Raw genomic sequence first — 22,633 nt, forward strand, 5'->3', positions numbered from 1 at the left:
GGGGGGAAAGGGAAGTGCCATAGATAAGAGATAAGCAGGGCAGTGGACAAGAAGTTGATGAAAGAGAAAAGGAAAAGGAACATTTTGAATCAACAGATTAGAGATCATATCAATAAAATGAGCATCAAAACGTGGATAGAAGAAGGGCTGGTAGCTGGAAACAGCCAATTTAAAGGCCCAACTGGGATGACTTTGAAAATGCAGAGAGAGTTGTGTGATTAAAAAAGACACACTGACAATAAAAAAGATGGAAAGGGAAGTCAATTATGTACAGTAAGATTGCAATCTATAAATTGCAGAGCAATACATACCACTCACTGCACAGTTAGTGAGTGCACTAAAGAAACCAGATAGGAATGTGAGACAAATGTGTCATTGTATAACAACTAAATCCAGTTAATGCTATTAGTTGCGGGTAGTTGCTAGCACATAGTGTGCACATAGCATGACATAAAAATAAACAGCTTAGGATGCACAACAATGGGAACAATGGGACCCACTCAATAATATCACAGACAGGGAACTCCAGACATAATTCCCCTTCAGTTTAAAATCAATTATTAAAAATGTCTCATAAACATTGTTCTGCAATATCTGCACTTTGAATTTCTCTATTGTCTGAGGCTGGTGTAAGGGCATTTTAGGAGGGGAACATGAAGCCAAAAGTGTGGCAGATGGAAAAAAACAGCGCATTTCTGGGCCAAAGCGTGACTGGGTACAAACCAGCTAATCTGTGGTATTAATATGGGTTTCACTATCTAAGGCTTTGTAATCTCCCAGTATGTTTTCATTTCAATTTCCAGACCAGCGTGAAACGGGATAAAGTGATTTTCAGAAAATACACCCGGACTTGGGACTCCGAGCCAGCGACCATGCTGAAAGGCGCATTAGCCGAATCAGCAGAATAAAAAAAGAGAGGAGGATTTGGAGAATACTCACGGGCCCCACGAAGCCTGCCACCATTGTGAGGAGGATGGCAAAGATGGCCACCAGCATGCGCGTCTGGCAGAACCTCCAGAAGACTCTTGTCAGGGACGCCCCCTCTCGCCCTCGTCTCTTCAGCTCGTCGTGCCACAGAGACTCCAGCCTGACCAGGGGCACACAGAAATGATGACTTCATTAACTATTCAACTCAACTGAAAGTCATTATTTTGTTATTTAACTTAATTTACCTGAATGATGAGACTCAACATTTGTTTTTCCTCTTTCAGGCATTACTGCTATGCGAAGTGCTGTCATGGTACCAATTAACTGTACATGAAAATTAGCATTTGTGAGGGGCAAAATTATGATAAGTTAAAAGAATACTTTTTGTTATTTTTCCCTAAATTACGTTAATTAAACACTACAGCGCTCCACAGAAACTGCCAATTAATCAGCCTGTCTTCAAGTCCAAAGGGAAGTGAAGATGATACAAGAACAGTGGGAGAAAAACAGGCTGGCAATCAAGGCAGCTGAAAACCACAAAAGAAAATGAAGGCAGCCAGTAGGCTGATAATACAGATACATGATGTAATTAGCCTATGGTGTAGATACTAAATAGTTTAAAGGTGACCTACAATGTGCAATCCTTTTTTAACGAATGATGCATTACCTAATTAGAAAACTACCAAACATGTTAAAGATCTGCTAACATACTCTTATCGCTGTACAATGCCCCTTGAAGAGGGTAAAATATCTTGTTGGCCAAATGCATCATTGCTAATGACTCAACAAAGCAGCAGCAGAGCAGCTGCAGAAACTAATTTACGCCTTAATGGCTTTATTAAAAATGTATCAGAGATGGAAAGAACATTAAACCAACTAGTTTCTCTGCCTGATAATTACTACTTGAAGTGAAATGGTGCTGAATCCAACTGAGAAGTTACAATTAATTGCTCCCAAATAGTTGCACAGTACACAGCTTGATTGACTGGAAATGAGACTTCAAATGAGAGCAATAAATGGAAGTCTTTCTGACGTGTTGCTGAAGTCTGTGAATGCGGAAAACAGTGAGCAATTTACTGAAAGTACAGCAAGAACTAAATAAGAATCTCCCATATTAACATGCGCCTGAACTATAGCACATATTAATACACTGCATGTCCAGTCATGGTAACTGTATTTATAGGACACACTTATCATAATGTCCTTTACAGAGAACAGAGGACACATATACCATTAACGACAATAAATAAAAACAAAAAACTGCAAGATGTGGGGGTCGGAGCTTTTTGTGTGTGTGTGTGTGTGTGTGTGTGTGTGTGTGTGTGTGTATCAGAGCACCAGGCAACATCACAGCAGTCCGCAGGAGAAATGACTTGCTTTCAAATATGCTTGAAATGTTCATAACAGCCATCTTCTGAGTTTGATAGATGGCAAAAGACGGTGATGTTTCAAGAGTGTGTTAGCCAGGACATCACATTCAAGGTTCGCACCTCACTGAGCACCGTCAAGTGTCAACTCTCCCAGGGTGCTTTTCCCATTCCCCGCTCGCTATCATCTCGGCTTTGCATCGGGGTTGCATAACTGTTCTTGCTATGTAAACACAAAGTAAAGCCCCTCCCCTCCGCCCCAGCTACTCAGCAGCTCACGCATACCATCAGTCAGCCAACTTCAGAGTTCTGAGCCCCTTTGCTGCTTTCCTTCTATGTGCTTCTCCACACATGACATTTTTTAATTGTTGTTTACATTCTAGCAAGCCAATGCAATTGCTAGAAAGATTTCTGCCTCAGAAATGCACAGTCATACTGAAATTTTCTATATTACATCGTATTGTGGTTTTATTGAATCGTGAACCCCTATATCCCGTATCGAATCGTATCGTGAGATGAGCATGTCGTCCCCCATCCCTACAACCCTTCTAGCCCCATGCCAAAGCCATCAAACAGAGTCATTTACAACACACACAGTTGTCACTAGATACAAGAGTAGACTCTCTCACATGCCCCTCCTCTATACTGTAAAGTCATGGGGCCATAATTTGCAGCACGAGTAATGGAAAAAGCATTGGTTCTATTTTGAGCAAGCCGTAAAAACTCAAAAAACGCAAAGCTCCCTCATGCTCTTCTTGCCAATCACTAATGCCCATTCATGAAAGCCACTTCCAGAAGGGGTTTTGAGTTACAACTGGGCATTTCTCTAGGTGTAGTTTAGCAGGCACACCATGACTTTTAGCTTGTGGTCTGGTCTAGCCTGGCCCGAGCCAAAGACAGCTAATGAGTGTGAGACTGAGAGAGACACGGTGTGTCCTGGGTAGGAGGGTTAATGACATAACCGCTCACAAGTCAGGCACTAACTCTCACTGTAATCTCTAAATCCCGCTATTCTTAGCCGCCTCCCGTCCCGCCACAACTCTCCTGTCCTGGTAAATAAAGACAGGATGTTCATCAATCAACACACACACAGGCAGACCACATGAAACCCAATGCAAAAACGTGTTCAGAGAAAGCACAAACACACAAAAGCCTAGGCAGTTACACACACACACCCACCCACACAGAAGGGAATCACACCCTTAGCATTGCAAACTCCCACACTAGGATTACCCAGAATGCAACCTGTTTGGCCTTGGCCTGGCACCTGTCTCCCTGCTGCCGTCTATGTTTGAACAGTGTTCTTGCTACATTCATCTCGCTCACATGCAGGGCAGGGAAAGTAAAGTAGGTTCCTCAATATTTGTTTATGGGTGGAAAACAATCCCAGTGAACCCGCAGAGCGAGATTATAGTAGGTCAGCTGTAGATATGATAGCAGCTTCACCTCCGCCCAAACACAACAAGCATGGCTGGGCATCTGCACCTGGAGCTAAAGTCACAAGGAAATGAAAAAATGACTTTTTCACCTTTTTAACAAATTCTCTGTACTATAGCATGCAGCTATTTAACAAGACATGCCAAAGAAATGTACAAAATCACAGCGTATTTTTAGTCATTACTTCATCATGGCATACCAGTAGGCGTACATAAAAATTCTAACCAATAATACCATCACAGATTTAAACAATCTGCCCCTCTCATCATATAAAGTCTGCAACTTTAATAAATGTGACATGCATTTTTTGGGTGATTACCCCCCAAAACTCTTAAAACACCATAGTTGTCTGCTGGTAAACAGTACTGTAAACAGTAATTACACAATGGTCAAGTGACATTTCCCTCAGTTGTCAGGCGTGTAAAATAGATATATACATATACAGTATATGCCCCTGGGACCAATCTGATCATCCAGGGCAACAATGTGCTATTTTACCAAAGTTCCTTGTTGTTCCTCCTACCTCCCATTCCTCCCATTCTTCATGCAGGAGCCAGATCTTGTCATTTGAAGGATATGCTATCTGTCATTACCTAACTGACCACTATATAGATTGCAGGCCTCTCTCAGTACGGGGAGAGACTAACATCACTGACTTTGTTCATGTCATTTCTCTCCACTGATGTATCACTAAAACCTCTAACTGATCACATCGACTGCTGTCTGTTCCTGTGCTCCAGTATCAATATCACCATACAACACCGCCCCAACGTCCTGCTTTGTCTGTTGAAATGCTGTTTCCTTGTGACTTTAAATTGATGTTGAACTTTGGCAGTACAAAGAAAAGAATCTGCTTTGCCTTTTTACAAGTACTGATAAACATACTACTTTCTTCGTCCCGTAAGTTTCCTCCGACCAAATTTCAGTGTTACACTTGTTCAAACTGAAAAGTTTAATAAACATAAAGAAAGCGATTCACTTAAAAACAATTCAGCAGCATGACTCGTGTCTTTATATATTGTCAGAATCCGCTTTGTTCGCGTTCATTTATGTGCTAGAAGTGTGATTTTCAGACCTGTTCCTCCATACAATAGCAGTGAATGGAGAGAGAAAAAATGCAATTCTCCACTCTCCTCTACTGGAGCAACAGGTAACAGAGAATCGCCGATTTTGGGATTATATCACGGTCAGGAAGCTGCACAACCCAAGGTACTACCAAAGTTCGACATCCCTTTAACAACGCAGGTCACTTTCACCAGGTAAACCGCCTCAGTGGCCTCACCTCTGGCAGTTGATTTCGGAGGCTTCGTGGCAGGACAGCCCCCAGACATCATCTATAGACAGACTGGATGCCTTGTAGGCCTTCAGTGCCAGCGGGGACAGCCAGTGCAGAGTCATAAAGGAGAAGAGGCCAGCGTTATCGACTGGGTGCTGGTGCCTGGAACGGGGGAAGAGCACAGAGAAATAAGGTGAGACGCCTAAAAAAAAAAATGCAGGCGCACACACACACACACACACACACAGAGGTGCTATGTTGGGAGAGCCGGCACACACGGGCCCCTGCAGGGAGCCGGCGCCTTTGCTCGCCACAGTCGATGAAAAGGTGAATCATGGCCATGATGTTTGAACAGCAATTTGCACGACCTTCACAAAAATCTGAGGGAGCAGCGAAAAAAGAAAAAAAAAGAAAAAAGAAGTTCAGGGGCCGTTTATCAGTCGGTGTATGTTCAAACACGGAGCCGTCTGCTGCCGGGGGATAAGTTCCCTTCCCTTATCATGGCCTCCTGCTACAGTCAGGACATTAGACAGGCAGCAAACACAACTAATGCGGCTATGTGTGTATCTTTTCGCGTCTATGTGTGTATCTTTGAGTGTGTATCTGTTTGTCCATCTGCCTGTACGCTGCAAAAAATCTCCATCTTTACAAGTCATTCAGTCTGATTATTGAGAATCCTAATTTTCTTAAAACAAGTGAAAAAATCTGCCATGGTGTTAGATCATTTCACTTGTTTCCAATGCAAATCCAGCTTGTTTCAAGTATTTTGTAGAATCAGGTGTCATTTTCTTGACAGAAGTGCAGTGATCTGCCTTATTTGAATGTGTTTCAAGATATTGACGCTCATTTCTAGAAAATTCCTTGAACAAATGAAACTGCATTGGAAACAAGTGCAGTCATCTCACCCCGTTTGCATAATTTTCACAAGATTTGAAGACTGAATATGAGACTAAATGACTTGTTAAGATGGACGTTTTTTGCAGTGTGAGTCCGCCCGTGTTCGGCTGGCGGTCAGTCGCCCCATGAAGCCGAACAGACGAACAGGTGACATTGTTTTATTGTTTACTTGTGTGTTATCCTGAAGGGCTTCAGTAGCTGCAGGCTGTGCCGGTAGCGGCCTTTCCTCTTCGGCCCTCTCTCCGCTCCTGTTTCCGCCTCCTCTTCCTCAGGTTCTGGCAGGTCCGGCTGCGGGGCGGACAGAGTCAGGCCCTCCACCCGACCAGCTGCTTCCAGGGCGTCGGGGAACATGGCTGCCCTTCTGCGGAGAGACCAACACAACCGCATTAGTACCAAAGTAAGTTTCAGAACTGTGCACAGAGCAACCCGTCACAGGTCTAAACAGAGCTTACATGTTTACTCCTTGCTACTCTGTATCGTCGCGGTCGGGTGAAAAACCTTGCATCTGCTTTTTCAGGAACTAAGAAAAGCAGGGTTTTTTTCAGCTCGATGACAATGCAGTTTTTCACATTATCCGATGGGTTTTTGAAAGGGTTTCATAAGCCCAAGAAGTCAGAGGATTTTCTCAACCCACAGAATCCTATAGTTATAATCCTATATCCTATAGTTATAAAACATGAAAACCTCCAAAACTGGGAGTTATGAGGTTTGCACACAATAAAAAAAGGTAGGTTGGAAAGGTGAGAATGTTATATGCAGTAGGCTATGATTCAATTTTCTTTTTCTTCAAGATGTTTTTTCTTCTTCATTGGAAATCCCAGTCTGACCTGACCAGCTGACCCTCACAACGGGAAGAGGAAGACAGTCAATAAAATCCTATGATCTGTCTGTTCCTTCTCCCTCTACCCAGAGAACTGTTAGACAAGCCTTGTGTTTCTGCTGAATCACCCTCTGAGACACAGATAGACTTGAGAGATCACCTTGCTCAGAGGTCGCTGCCCCTCTCTGGCATTCAACTCAAGTGCTTATCTATTTAAAGACGACCCGCCGGCAGCCTCAGGAGCTTGGGAGCATTTAGAGGCAGCAGACATTTGAGCTACCAGTACGTCCTCGCACTGTCACTGATCCCTTCTGTTGCAAAGCTCCATGACAAGGTCAGCCAGACTCAGTGTGTGGTGCAGATCCACTATCCAGAGAACGTGGCCTATGACGAGATTCAATACAGACGGCCCAGTGGGGTCAGGGACAGAATATCATAACAGAGAAGGATACGCTTTTCTGATAAAACACATTGCAACAAGCAGGCACTGTTGGAGCGCTATGGGAACCAAATGCAGATTTGGACAGAATGCAAAGAAACATTTTGAAACATGTTGTGTTTTCTGCTCCAACCCTCTGCCTTTATCATGTGAAGTTTGCCATACGGCTGTGAGCTTTTCAGAACCCAAAACTTTGTAATACTGCATTCCAGTGGTGCCTGGGGTGTTGATTTAACCTGCTGGTCAGGTTTGGACCTGTTAACACTGCCAAAAACTGCCAAACCAGTAGGTCACCGTCAACTGGCAACTGTTGTGACTGTCTAGTATTCAATGAAAATATTTACTTACCAACTGATACCAAGAAATGTAAAAACAAAATGAGAAATTAGGGCAGAGCAAGTTAATAAGTTTAACTACTGCACACAAAGAAATGACCTTCTCAGGAAAGATGGACTTTAGCAAGTGCCAAAGATAAAGATGTAACTAATGATTTTTGTTTCCCCTGCATTTTTGGCTGACCTTGTTATTGTGTCAGTGTTTCCGAGGGGTAAAAAAAACATGATCAATATTCCCACTGCAAATAGACCAATTTTGAAAAGGTCATTGAGCACACAACATATAAGGCATTTATTAATTTATTTTCCATCATTTCTGTCCAGTTCAAGGTAATTTAAATGAATCAGAGGGATAAGCTAGTTATATGCACATCTTCAACAGCAGAAAGAAAACTTTTTATTGCTTACTTTTCATACCACTATGGCTAGAACTATTGGTTAATAATGCTTAATTAACTGAGCTTAATATGCATTTCCTTTATATAATATTCATCAATATGAATTTACTTAATATAACGGTCATGAATATATCATCACCATGACACTAACCATCAACAACAAGTGGTAGCGTAGGGATAAAGTTTTCATTCAAAATTCACTTACATGCAGTTCGGCTCCTGCTGCGCTCGTGCCACCTTAGCAGTTCACTTCTTTAGATCTTGTGTTTATGAGGAATAATTGCAGACACAGATGCAGTTTTACGCATGACACCTCTTTCTAAGTTTTGCCATGAAACCCGGGTCACTTCCTCACATCTTCCTCCGCGGTGCAACGGCAGAGCGTCGCTCCGGTGCGCTCGAGCTGAACACTCTGGCACAAAACATAGTAAAGTTGACGTCTCACGTGTATATAGTACGTGCTGTTTCCCCCCCCCCCCCCCCAGCAGTCTGAAGCTCCAGTTCACGTCCACGAGCAGCCTGTAGGGGACGGAATTCCCGTTATCACTCTGACGTCATCCAGCCGGTGACGTGACCAACCGGTGACCGTTGCTAGAACTGTCACCGTAGTAACGTTAATACTAATAAGGAAGTACTGTTACTGTAGAACCTCTTTCGGGGTCGGGACAAGGTCGGGACCGATACAAACTTCGGTGGCGCTGGGCCAGAGAGCAAGGAGGTTTTTATGGTAAGAAGAAGTAAAGAGCTCTCACTCTGCCCCTACTTCCGCGTACCACAAAGGTGCCAGACACCAATGTCGAGGCTTTCATGGAGTGATAAACAAGCCTACTGTTGGAGATGTTGTGTTGTACTGTTGACAGCTAACGTTGGGAGACTGGGGACGGTTGCAACAGGTCTCTTATTCCTCCAATCAGAAACATGCTAGAGTGATGACACTCATACTGCACATGCTCAGTTAGACCCTCCCCCCCACCAGGAAGACAGAAGACACATTCAACATCTGCTTTCATGAGCTGTGTTTTTGTCATACTGTCCTGACCTTTTGTATGAATTAATCAAAACATCCTTCTTTTGAATCATTGTTTTGTTGACTTCTAAGTGACATGGTTAGCATGTGTCAAGGTCAGTGTGTCAAGCCAGTCCAGTCCCTAATGGCCACTTCTAATACTTCATTATAGCCTATTTTTAGCATTTTCGCCTTTATTGACAGTTTTTGCCCTAATGTCACACCAGAGGGGCACTTGAGCTGCTCAAATAGCCTACCCATCTGGTGTGAGATTAGGGGAAAAATGACTGAAAAATGAAAATTAATTCTGTGGGGTTTTTTTCCTACTGTGGGGGCACCCTACTAAAACATAAGACCCTCACTTTTTTTCATCCAAAGGGACATTCTAATGGGACACTTCATTTTTGCCCTAAGGTCACAAGGAAATGTGTTTTTTCTACCATAGGACCCTAACAGCTGGTTGGTGCACGGACTCGCTGTTTACCATGTTGGTCTGTCAGCCAGGCAGCACCCTAGACTGTGTGTTTGTGTGTGTGTATTTGTGAGTGTTTGCACGGATGTGTGTGTGTGTGTGTGTGTGTGTGTACACGTGTTGTCTGTTCACATGTGTGTTTTCACAAGTGTAGGTTGATGATGTCATGCCATTTTGAAAAGTATCTTAATAATTTTTATTTAGCAGACCTCTAGGCCTATGTCATTCTATTCAGTCAATTTTGATTTGAAATTATGTTGCCTTTAGGTCAGTCTTTAATGAATTTTATTTAGCAGGTTGATATAAAATGATTTCAGGTTGGTGCGGGTGGAAGAGGTGCCCCTTTTGCCCCTTAGAGAGTCTGTGCACGCTGCTGACAGAGAGTACAGTTAAAAGACAACTAGGCAAAGTGAGAGGTTTCACTTCTGCCCACTTGTTTTTGGCTGGGAGTCATAATGAGAACATCTCACTTTCAGACCAATATATTTACTTATGTGAGAGGCTTAGCACGGTACGACCAAAAAATCACCATCAATTACCAATACATTTCATCCTGTACCGTTTTCGTTGAAGTTTCTCATAAATTAACCTTCCTCCATCTGTCTTTTTTAGAGTTAAATATCACTTTTACTTTAACTTGTAATTGATTTTCTTCCAGTCCCTGCAAATGGATGATCTATTTTTATCTATTTTTGAGCTTCAAAAGGCGCATCCAATTCTGAACACTTACTTATAGTCACTCATTCATTCATATACTCGATATTAACCGTTCCTGTACCTTCACAATGTTACAGATACATATAAGAAGTGCAGGCTATGTACTCAAGGCTCTTATTTTTCCATTTATCAGCCAACACTGATTCTCTACATGAAGTAGGCCTAACCGTCGCCCAAAGTGGGATTTAAGGCTTCCCGCTTCTTGTTTGTGACTAAGTTCGTAACTTCCTGTTTTTATATGCTTATATATATCTGATAGCAGTAATGGACATTCAAAAAGATTCTTTGAATTCTGTCCAACCAGTCTGCACTCAGTGTATTGCTGTTAAGGGAAAAGCTTTAGCATATGGCCTAATGTTGCAGATATACTCCATTAACTAGAAGGGCACTCGGAGAGCGCAGACCTCCGCCAAGGTTCGTGCTATTATTGCTTGTGCGTGAGTTGGATCCGGATCCGCTCCAAAATTTAATGGGTTCTTCCTTGGCCCATGCTACACCCTTCCACGAAGTTTCATGAAAATCGGCCCAGTAATTTTTTCTGTAATCCTGCTAACAGACAAACAACCGGCACCGAAAACATAACCTCCTTGGCGGAGGTAATAACATCAAAAAACGTTTATCTGGACCAATTTACGTGCAAACCAAAAGTTTCCAGAGCTAAAATGTATGTTTTGTGATGAGTCATTTTTGAGAAAAAATGTTCTTTTAAACTGTTGACTTATCTTCTAAAGCATAGACAATCTTTGCATGAGGTTTCTGCAGAGCTACATATGGTTGGTGTTAGGTCCGGAAGTAAACACAGGCCCTTCCTTAAGCACCTCACCACAAGAACAAGCACACTGCTGTGTTTGATAGATGGGTGCACTATACCAGATGCAGTTTTGACAAAGAGGGGCCTGCAGCCTTTTATAAGCTATTTAACTTGCCTGCACTGTTGGCTAAGTGCCTGGCTCAACCTCCTAAAGAGTTTAGTTATATCACTGCAGGGACAATTTGTTTACAAGCATGTCAGTTGAGGTTAGTTGATATTATGATTTAAGGCATATTATATCACTATAGCAGATTTTAATGTATAATTTACATTATAATTCAGAACATCACCGTTTCCTTCCAGGAAGTCACATGGAGATGTTTGTGATTGACAGAGTGGGTGTATTTGTTTTTGTGCTCATCCATGCATCTAAAACCGTATTGCCACTGTTTACATGTCACCCAATAAAATAAAGTAAGCTGGAAAAAACAAGACATCTTCTTGTGGATTTTAATGGATACACCACAGTCACTACAACCCCTATAACCAGCAGTATCTAATGAAACACATTTTAAAATAATAAAGAAAATGTGTTCATGTTGAATTATCTTCATCTCCAAATGCTCTTTGTAAGCTGGTAATTAAATCACAATTGGCTCCAATCACAGAGGAAGACAAATCAAAAGCTGGAGACAAAAAAAACATTAAAAAATAGAGATAGAAACATTGGCGCAGACAGAGGGGCTTTGGATGTTGCCTACCGTTATCAAGCTTTGCTGCTGGTGCTAATAGATAGGCTGTCAGTTGCCGTGAGAGTTTCAACATCCTAACCATGCTTTGTTTACTCTGTTGACAGCAGAGTGGGCGAGTCAGACTGAAGCAATATCTTAAAAATAAATAGTAAACCCTCTCTGTTAGGTGACGTGAAGTTGTCGTTACTTAAAAGATAAAGACCTTCAGCTCAGCTGGCTGTGTGAATAACAACGACACAGAGGCCTCCTCATAGGTCAAAGCAGTCAAGCAGTGGCAATTTAAAGGCCTTGGCTGTGCACACAAGCATAGGGCATAAAGTAGAGCAGAACAATATGAACTTCTGCAATTTCCAAATCGCAGACAAATTAATGCAATAAATTTCTTAAGAGAGAGGGGCCGTCCAAATCTTCTGAACACGGTGTTTCAGAGTTGTGATGATATGAATTGTAGTTTAAATCGCAATTGCAATATTCTGTCAAATAATCGCAATTCAATTTTTTGCCAATATCTTTCAGTCCTAGTACAAAGCAAATTCAAAACGATAAAGGAAAAATAGTAAATGCTAAGTTGGGTCTCATTTTTTGTGATCTCAGGTAATGTTTGGTTTTGCCCCTCTGTCTGGCTTACTTTTCAATGTCTCATACTGTTGGTTGTTTCTTTATTGTGGTTTTTATTGTTTTTCTGTTGTGGTTTTTATTGTTTTTCTAATGTGTTGGTTGTGTTGTTGTCTGGTCCTGACTGCACCTAAATTTCCCCTTGTGGGATAATAAAGCCCTTGACTTGACTTGAATTGGACTACACTGACCCCTGTTGATGCACCAAACTCTTGATTCAAGAGCAGCTGAACCTCTGATTCAAACAAACCGCTCTAGCTTCTTTAAAACCATGATCCTCAACATTTTCAACCGTTTACAAACTTAGTGAAGCTAGCTGCCCACTCCCTGTACTAGCAAATGACAGGTTGCACAAAACATCCACGTTCCAACAATTAAGTGAACCACTTATTTAAATGCCACGTCTGTAGTACTTCTTCAGTCATTATATTTAACCAAACACTAAAAGCATTGTAAGCACTGGACTATCCAAATAAAGTGTGGCCAACATGGGTTTTTCTCACAGACGAGCCTGCTGGGGGTTTGATAGGATTTCAACATGCTGTGATATTTACTATGAGCCAACATGGATGACATACCGCCTCACAGCTAGCAGCTAGAGTGTTATTGATAGATCATTATGTTGGCTTGCAGGCTGATCAAGTGTCTTACAGAGGTCGGGTTTCTGCTCCTAATCAAATATACAGAGGGTGTATATCCATAGTGTCCCTCCCTCCACTAGAACAGAATCATTTATTAATGACAAAGGACATTGCAGAGCTATTTATGTTGAAGTATAGCTAAAGCAAATTCATTCTATACACGATGATAATGTATGCTGTTTGGTTGATGCTTTTGTACAAACAGCTTATGAATGCATAGCTTTTTGTCGCATGTGGTAATTGAACCGCTGCACCTGGCAGTGTTGTCGCCACGCTACACCCATTGACTATTTGTTTGATAAGAGAGGCACCAGACTAACTTGGTTATATCCAATAATTACTGCATAGTGGAGCGCAGTGGCATCAGCAAATATAAAAAAGTATTTAAACTGTTCTCTGACTCTGCCGCTACTTTTCTTACAGTATATGTATTCGGTATGGCATTGACTTAATACAGTGATGCAATCTCACTGGCTGATTTCTCTGCATCACTGGCAGACAGAAGAAAGCAATACATAATCTACTGGAGAAAATCATCGAAAGGGTCTCACTTTACTGAGCTGGGAAATTTGCTGAACGTCTGCAATCAATGAACTGAATCTGGAGTTCCCTATCAATTTCCCCGGAGATTTATGATGAGGGCCAACCCATGACTGTTGATGTTTGGAGCACAGTGCTATCATACAACTGGGGGTTTCTTCCATGGAGAATTTTTACACTTTTATAGTTTACCTTACAAAGGCTATTGATGGATATATTCAGAGAATAGTTTACTCAAAGAGAAAGCTTGAAAGGACTCTCCAAAGTGTTCATACATCAAATGAGATCCATATGCGTACAACAGATTTTGTAAAAAAATAAATTCTGCAGTATATGAGGTGTAGTATTGCAACCTCAATCTACAAATTCATTAACATATGGGCTTGATTCAGACATAAATTCATTCAGAAATGTACACGGAACTATTATGTGACATCCACACGTTTGAGCTGTTTCTATTCAGACTTGCACTATAAATGTGTGCACTAAGGATTTTGGGTGTGGCTCTTCTTACGGAAAGCTTTATTCAAAAACTTTTTCTTTGTTGGTTTCTTTGTCTTTCCCATCAGTATGGTGGAGAATCGGTCCATGGTCTTTTTTCTCCTGTTCATGTCTTTCTGCTGAGACATTGCCTTTAAATACTGTGCACCTTTAATTCCATTATTTTTCGCCAAGATAGAACGCCAGTTCAACGTCAAGACATCGCAATATGTTTTGTCCCAGAGCAGCTCATTCATTACATTAACGTTATCATAACCTTTTAACTGAATGACTGAACCAATGAGATAGATGTAATAGTAGAGAGATTGGTACATGTGTGGTCAAAACTATTGGTACCCCTTACAATTTTGCTGATAATTAACTATTTCATCATAAAATATCCATGACTTACAAAATCTGAAGAAAATGAGGCTAGTCCACATTTTTGCCAATGACAAATCACTGAAACATTAAATTATTATTATTATTATAATCATTATTAAAGTGTTATTATTTTCTAATCAACTCACCAACAAACTGTTCTGCAACTGTATCACTCATTGCATTAAAACTTTGCGAAGGGCTTTGACATGCATGTTATGTCCACATTTGCATCACATACCAAGTGAATATTATCTCTTCCTATGCATATAAAATGGTTCTTGTTGTCTGATGTTTCATATGCATACAGTACATTTGATGGTACTGATGACATTTGGAAAGCCACACAATGGAATCTGTCCTTTGGCTGTTTGGGCATCAGTGTCTGTCTGACATGTTCCTTGGTGTATCTACTCATCTACTCATCGCCATTAAGAACTGCACCAGGCAACAGCAGAGGACTGAGATATTCCCACAGCATCCTGCGACAGCCTGCCAGCTGACACAGCACCTGTCTCCAGGGTGGAAAGGGCGCGCGGTACCTGAAGTAGCACATAAGGGATGTCAGCGAGGGCGACCTGACCCGGCTGCTTGACACTTAAATGTTTGCTGGTATTGGGCCAATTCCTGGATAAATTCTCAATTGAATGCTACATAGCTTATAAATATTCTCTCTGGTAGGACAGGCGGATCTTGGATGGGGAGCTCTCACCGTTACATTTTCAATTTTTTGACATTCACCTTCACACAGTCCTCCACAAATTTTCTCATTCGCTCTCATTCAAACGAATAAAGAAGCGTCCCCATGCCTGTCCAGTGGACATTCACAACAAATATGGCCTAGGAAGGCCGCATTGCATTCTGATCTATTGAGGCTGCTGTTGAGGAGAAATTTAAATCTCTGCCTCTTCTCTTGTCCCTGTATGATGTGTTTCAATCAAAAGCCCTCGCTCTCTGATTCTGAGGGACTGACACCAAAGCTGACATTTACCGTTGATGTTTTAGAAAAAATGTTCTATTAAACTCCATTGCATCTGTGCTGGAAATACCTTGATGTGACATCAAGTTGTCCACGTTTGGCCAATTATCTGTAGGAATAATAATAATAATAATAAGTTTTCTTGACACATCAATTCATATCCTATTCGATATCTCTGGCATTTATTAGTATGCCGATTTCTTGTTTGAAATCATGCAACTGATGCTACTGTGACAATTGAATTTCCTTTCTTCCTCCCTTTCTTTCTTTCTTTCTTTCTTTCTTTCTTTCTTCAGCATCTGTATTTGAGTGGTTGAATTGAATGTACCAGGGCTTCTTTTGGCAACTAAATAACTCTTACTTGGGGCTCATGTAATCAGGAAATATGTTATTTGGGTTATCATTCCTTCAAAGGCCTACTTGAGCAGCTGAGTATCATATTGAAGCCATAAGTGGTTGAAAGTGAAAGATTCTGAACAAATTCCTATTACACTGCCATAACCTTTTAGGGATATATCATTTTCAATAACCTTCCAGCTCAGAAAATAACATTTTTAAATTCAATGACTTTTCTAGGCATGCCATGACCATAATAACCCTGATACATGCACACAGCTTAGGGAAGTACTGGACTGGAGCAAATAGAGGCACTTCACTGCTCTAGTACTCAGAGGGTAATCCCCCTTTTCCCTTCTGCAAGACGGGCAAAGCAAGCTACAACAGTAAATTGAAGGTTGCAAAAAGTTATCCTGTGCAACGACATTGATTTCCAATAAATAATTTTAAGCTGATTTCCACTAAAGTTTTTGTAGTCACTCATGATTCGAGAAACTAGAAATGTCCAAGCCACAACTCACGGATCTGTCATGATGTCTGAGAGCCCAACCTTGGCAGTTCTTTGGGGAGCACGGCTTACCAGTTGACTATCAATCAGGTTTAATAAGGGGTCAGTCATACATTGAGTGAAAGCTTGCGGGCTGTCACTGTTGGTTTTGTTGGAGTGTATCCTTGGGCTCTTGATCAAGCTGCGCAGCAAGGAATCAAAAGGCGTTAAGGGAAGACCGGTGCCGATGCACTTTTAATGACACTGACACACTCAACTCCAGGCTTCTCTCTGGGTTCGTACAGAGTGCTGCGCTCAGAAAGCTTCTTAAAGTTTTGTGGGAACTATAAATTAATCATTATTACCATGGGCATTGTAAATGATCATTATCACGGGCAATGAAATATATATGATGGGAGTAAGGAGATTTAAAGGACAACGTACTACAAAAACGGACGTAAAACAATTCAAACTATGTCTCAAAGCTAATTTCAGAGCCTCAATATCCATTTAGTCACTTACAGTACGATAAGTACAATTACACTCCAAAGTGTGTGAACCCCTTAATGTTTTGCCCATTTTGTTATGCAGTAATATAATTTAAAGCCCTTATGTGTAGCATATTTACCAAATATATCATTTCTCAAATTAGTTTTCATAGCATAGTATAATGGCTTCAGAAAAATGTGATCATTAGGCCCTTTTCACATCGTCATGGTAACAGCTTCCATATTGAGAAACTCACCTGTAGCCTTTCTCTAGTTTAGATCCAGGAGTCAACAAAAATAGTCTGTACTTCATCAATGGTATCTTTGGGCCGGTTGTGGAGCGATTTAGTGAAGGTCAGAGCTGGCAACAAGAAGTTACAATGCACCTGTTAACTCAATGCAGAAGCTGTTGCCATGACAATGTGAAAAGGGCGTATTAGTTAATTGTAAGTGTTGCTCTCTATGTGTTTATTCTATGTGTCCTAACTAAAACAGGAGACTGCCTAAGCAACCAAGCATTATATTATACTATCCTGGAATAATCAGGATAACCACATCATTAACCCAATGTACTGTCAAGAGGAAAAGATCCATTTTACTATACAGCTATGCTCCCATAGGTTAGCTGTCATTCAGTATCATAACATAGTAGTAGCAAACCCTCTGTTTACTATCACGTTGGACTTTGATGCAAATAATTCTGATGTTGAAGTTAATGTAACTGTGTGATTTCATTTTATTTTTAATGTTCTTTACTTTTGATTTAATTTGTTATTTTCTAGAGGCCTTTCCTTGCCAGAGAACATCCTCTCTCCAGGTTTTAAGCTCCAGATCACAACGGATGGTCTGTACAGATGAATGTATACCGTTGTTCCTTATGGTGCATCATGTGCTCAGTGTGTGTTGCATGTGAAACTCAGCAGAGAGAAAAACCAGTTCTAACAAGGAACGATAAACAAAAGTAACCTTGTATCCTTGTTGGAACAGTACTGTAATCTTCGGGCGTTGCTTTCTCCAGGAAGTGTTTTATAAGCTTTGTTAGTGTAGCTCCCTTTTGGAGAATTGTATATCTGCTTGTATTTTCCTTCTCTCCATTCATGAATGCATAAATAAACCCTGTCAGATGTTGCAACTTAGGAGATGAGGCAAAGACTCAAGGTGCTCCGTAGCTTCATCAGTTTACCATAGATAGTTTGATTGAGAGACTAACAAAAGGTAATGGTAACCTGATTCATTATGATGCAATTCAAATGTAATGATTATTGTAAATAAGTTTATAAATAAAAGTTTGTTGATGTGATAATCTAGTGTGCTTGACAAGTTCTGTGGGTCAATCTTCATTGTAAGAATTCTAATAACTAATTATGAAACTGGTTGTGATTTGATGAAGTTATAACAAGTTTGTAATTGTTTTCATTAGTATTGCGTTTGATAGGGTATTTATAATTCTGTGCTTTTTAAATGGTTTACAAGGAAATTGTATTTTTTCTAACTTTCTAACTTTCATGATAGAAGATGTGTTACTTTGTACACACTGAGTTTTTTTATTGTATGCGTTGTTTTCACATGTGAAGCAACTCATAGACCTGCAAAACCACTCGCTCACTCGTGTTTCTGACCTCTTATGGCCATTAGGATGCATAGACATAGACAACACACTGAACCAGCATCATTCACTCGCCTCCTCTCTGCAATACGGCTGAACTGTGTAGGCTGCTTCACATCTATGTCACTGTGTGTCCTTGTTCATTCTGGTGGTAGTACATTAAGCATGATTTCATCAGGGACGTTTATTCAAATGAAAATCCCATCATTATCTACTCACCCCAATGTCAGTCGAACTCGTACTTGTACAACCACTAAATTCACAGCGACTGCAGTTCCAGCTCAGCCTTCTTCTCAACAATAGAGGTGAACAGGGTCTGGGTCTTTACAGTTCCAATAGAGGCATAAAATGATGATGAAATCTCTCTGAACAACTCTGCAGCATCATCCAAGGTTTTTTACAGCCAAACGACTGCAATGTGAGACCAAAAGGCCTATATTTGCCTCATTATCTCCTATATTTACTTCACGGACACCGGCTTGTTTGTTGAAGCGTGAATAGACTCTCCCTATAGAGCTCCGGGTTAGAGCTGGCTGGGCTAGTGCACACCGCCACCAGCCTCCTCTATTAGAGGCACCGGCCGCCTCCCCGAGCATTTCAGACCTATGCAGTTCAACGATGACTTCATGAAAATCCTACAGTCACTTAACGGAAAACACCATGAGGATGCTTGCCAGCACTGCTGCCAAGCATAGAAAACAAACACTTAAGAGCAGCTTTTTGAGACAGAAAACACTACAATAGGGAACATTTCCAAGAACTGATGCCAGCCAAATCACTCATCTAAAAATAAACTTTTTCTGAGAAGTTTCCACTGTGCAGATAATTGCTGCCTGTGCAAAGCATCTCTTCTTTGGTAAAGGTCACTCGATTCATAACAGCGTGAGGAGTGGCCATCGCTCATTAGAAGTTGCGCTACTCCGTCTAACCTGGCATGAGCAGCGCTGTGCTGGCATTTCAGATCAAACACACTGATCAGGCCCACTGATTTCACAAACTAATGGGCCAAAAATACCACCGTTGGACCTGACTGCAGGAGAATCTCTTGCCAAGATGTTTCCTCACCAATGAACAGCATAAAATGCCAAAGGGTTTTGGAAGAATCCCATGAATACATCTCCCAAAGTACAAAGAGACTTCCCTTTACTTTCTGTTCCCCCTCCATACCCTTCCTCTCACCTGTAGGCTCCTGATGTTAGATGTGACAAAGCTTGCTTATTATGTGCAAATACCTTATGGGCTTTCACTGCTGTGCTTTCAACTATTTGCTGCTTTCTATGATGATCTATGTATAGGAGAGACAGAGGGAAGGAGGGAGGGAGAGAGAGACAGAGACAGAGAGAGAGATGGGGGGGTGGGGGGGTGATAGAAAGAGTGAGAAGCAGTGTGTCATACTCGACTGCTGGGATGCACAGCGTAATATCCTGCGCCCAGACACCCCAGAGAGCACAGTAGAGAGCAATTATTCCAACACTTGTCATTCATTCAGCCTAAAAGTGCATGTAATTCTCTGAGCACATTGAAACAGAGTAAACAAAAAACATTGTATAAAACATGATTTGCCACCCTCCCAACTAATAATCCTCAAATAAATCTCTTTAGTTCTAGCTTTAATATTCCATAGTCCTTTGGTTTCTAAGATGTCATTCCAAGTGCCTGCAGGCAAGAGTTTCTGGAGCTGTGCTCCGTCTCTGCAGCACTGGCACCTTGGGAAATGAAGTGATTTTTTGGGCTTTTTAGTTTTACGCATGCATAAATTAATGAGCCGCACGCAGCAGTTATTTAGACATAAATGCGCGTGAGCCAGTCCCCTAATGCTGCGGCCATACACCCGCTGTCAAAGCAAATCATTGCTGGTGCAGGACCATTGGCTGAGGAATGTTATTCTAGGATGTAGCTTCCATTCTGCTCAATAGGAGGAGCTGTTGACTCACCACCTCATGTCACTGGGCTTTCTGAGCTTTATCAAGTTAAGATCTAGATATCTAGTGATTTATCTAGTGATAGCCGAAATAGTGGCGTGCCGTTTTGTGAGATGCTGGTCTGTCTGACTGTCCATACTCTTGTTTCCCACTGCAAACCTGATGATCTGTGACCAGTGTGTTGTGTGTAATGACCCAACTTTGAACTGGTGCCCCTCTGGATGCTGTTAGGGTTTCTCTAATCCACTTTCTGAGGTGATAGTTAATCTTATTTTGGAGCTCACATGCAATGCATTGCATACACACATACACACACACACACACACACACACAACTAGAATCCTCTCACCTGCGTACTCAAGGGAGGCCATAATTATAATTAAGCAGATCAGGATGCCTTCAGGAAGCAACATGAGAGGAAAAGGTAATTAAGGGTATCTCAAGCATCATGATATCACCCAAAAGAACCTTGTTATCTCCTTATGTCCAATTATGCCTATCTCGAACGTGACAAGAGTATGTAGAAATGGATTTAGGAACTCCAAGAAATCCCCCTGCCAGAATGACACTAATGCCCTTAAATGTAAAATTCAGGCTCAGTATTTGCTCAAGCTTAACAGCGCCGGATGCCCAAGGACATCCTCCAACCTCTCTCCTAGAAATTGTACAAGGTGAGAGTCCTCCTATGGCATCGTTTTTCACTTGAATCCACCTTGAACCTAATGAATGAAGAGGCTCCTCACTGTGGCATGGTGATGAGAAGACAACAATGAATGGAGAGCAGCATTCACTAGGGACTGCTGGTGGATTTAATTAGTCTGTGTTTACCTCCTCGTGTGACGCCTGAGATCCTGATGCACAATCACAAGCACGCCCGCACACACGCACATACGCACACACACAAACAAACGAACAGCTGTAGAACAGTTGAATTGTGAACGCCTCCGATCTATCAGCTCGTAGGAATGGAAACTCTGTTGGGAGGGAACGCTAGACAGAAAGCAACTTCTGAAAGAAAAGAATGTGCCATATTAGTGTTTTGTTTATGTCGGAGACAGCGAGAGGGAAAACTAACAAGCGAGAGAGAGGAGTGTGGTGTAGGTGCAGTGGAGTTTGTCATCAGGGCGGCTCTGCTGAGATCAAGTCTTTGTGTGGAGAGGAAGTCTAGTGATGCACAGCTCAGTAGAGACAGCATCTCTCACCATCCCAAGTGCATCAGGCATCAAGCAGACAGATGCTGAAAACCATGGATTTGCAGTTCCTTGCCTTTCAATAACATCATATGTATATCTTTGAGTGAAAGCAAAGCAACATGAAATTTACTGTCCGTACCACTGGTAGTTACTGTAAGTACCGGGAAAAAACCCCATAAAAACATGAGAGAGAGGAGCAGGCATGACCTCAGTACTTACGCACTGCCATGACTAGATATAAAAAAAGGAATGCACCTACAGAACGAGCATTTGCTCTCTTCTAGTCATGCTTGACAGAGCCTACACAAGTGGGTTGAAGGTTATGTGGGAGTGGAGGCAACTTCACTCCCAAACAACAGATAGATAGTTTACTTTTCACCCATGCAACCCATCTTCCCTTTCAAACCACTCCTGTTAATAAATACTGAGACGAACACATGCGCATGGAAGGAAAGCCTTGTAGGGGCAAAGCATACTCATTAACCATTATTAATTCAGGTACAAGCAAGTGCGTGAACGTTTATGTTTCAAACTCAATGCCTCGGGAGATGGAGGAGGCCAATGAGAGCAAATCATGTGTAATAAACCTTTGTTTCCCAGAGCAGCAGTGGAAGAGAGCGTGCCGCCAAATAGCCCAGTGGAGGCGCATTAGGAATGCTTGACTAGGCTTTTGGGAGGAACCTCCAGTCCTGGCGGCAAGAGCTCTCCCTCCTGCGAAGGTGGAGAAGAAAACTTCCCTCTGCAGAGTGTTGTGTAACCACTTCATGTATGGATCCAGGCAAGCAGCACACGCACACACACACACAGAGAAAAACAATGCACTTACCACGAACATATCCGCACACACCAACTGCCTCAACAATTAAGCATCATTAACACAATCCCATAGGTGTGTTTCCCAGTTAAGTGTGATGCAGCTGTACTATGCCTTTAGCCAGGCTGAGAGCCAGACATTATGGGCTTTTAGAGGACAGACATGCCCTTATGTAAGGTTTTAAACCCAGCCTTGGGCACAGCTAAGAGGAACAACAGCAGGCATCACAAAAAATGGCCTTCAGGCACAAATGAACACAGACTTAGAAGTGGACCGCTTGTCCTTCTGGGTGTGTGTGCGTGTGTGTGTGTGTGCATGCCTCTCACGATTGATGATAGGGGTTGGCAGGCTCAAGGATGTTTACACAGCTACAGACCACACTTGACTCTCTCACACACACACACACACACACACACACACACACACACACACACACACACACACACTTAATCTCACATTCAGCCACTCCAAGCGCCTGTACATAAAAAGCATATACATAAAATTCTCTCTCTTCTTCTTTTTAACATTTTGTTTTTATAATCAAAAATATCATCCAA

At 41.7% G+C, this 22,633-nt stretch overlaps 1 protein-coding gene across 1 annotated transcript in view; it reads right to left on the bottom strand.

Moving 5' to 3' along the window:
* Window positions 1-8,248, bottom strand: part of LOC139645180 (ATP-binding cassette sub-family C member 5) — a 30,584-nt gene extending 22,336 nt beyond the window's left edge. Inside the window, exons 1-4 of the mRNA XM_071520810.1 lie at window positions 8,102-8,248; window positions 6,074-6,265; window positions 5,014-5,169; window positions 940-1,087 (exon numbers count right to left, since the gene is read on the bottom strand). Coding sequence (XP_071376911.1) covers window positions 940-1,087; window positions 5,014-5,169; window positions 6,074-6,255 — 486 coding nt within the window. The 5' untranslated portion in view covers window positions 6,256-6,265; window positions 8,102-8,248. The remainder of the gene's footprint in view (window positions 1-939; window positions 1,088-5,013; window positions 5,170-6,073; window positions 6,266-8,101) is intronic.
* Between the last annotated feature and the right edge of the window lie 14,385 nt (window positions 8,249-22,633).

Source organism: Centroberyx affinis, unplaced genomic scaffold (genome assembly GCF_046629955.1).
Source record: "Centroberyx affinis isolate AG114_WGS23_722 - 3 ecotype Tasmania unplaced genomic scaffold, CSIRO-AGI_Caff_v1 ptg000827l_1, whole genome shotgun sequence".
Lineage (NCBI taxonomy): Eukaryota > Metazoa > Chordata > Actinopteri > Beryciformes > Berycidae > Centroberyx > Centroberyx affinis.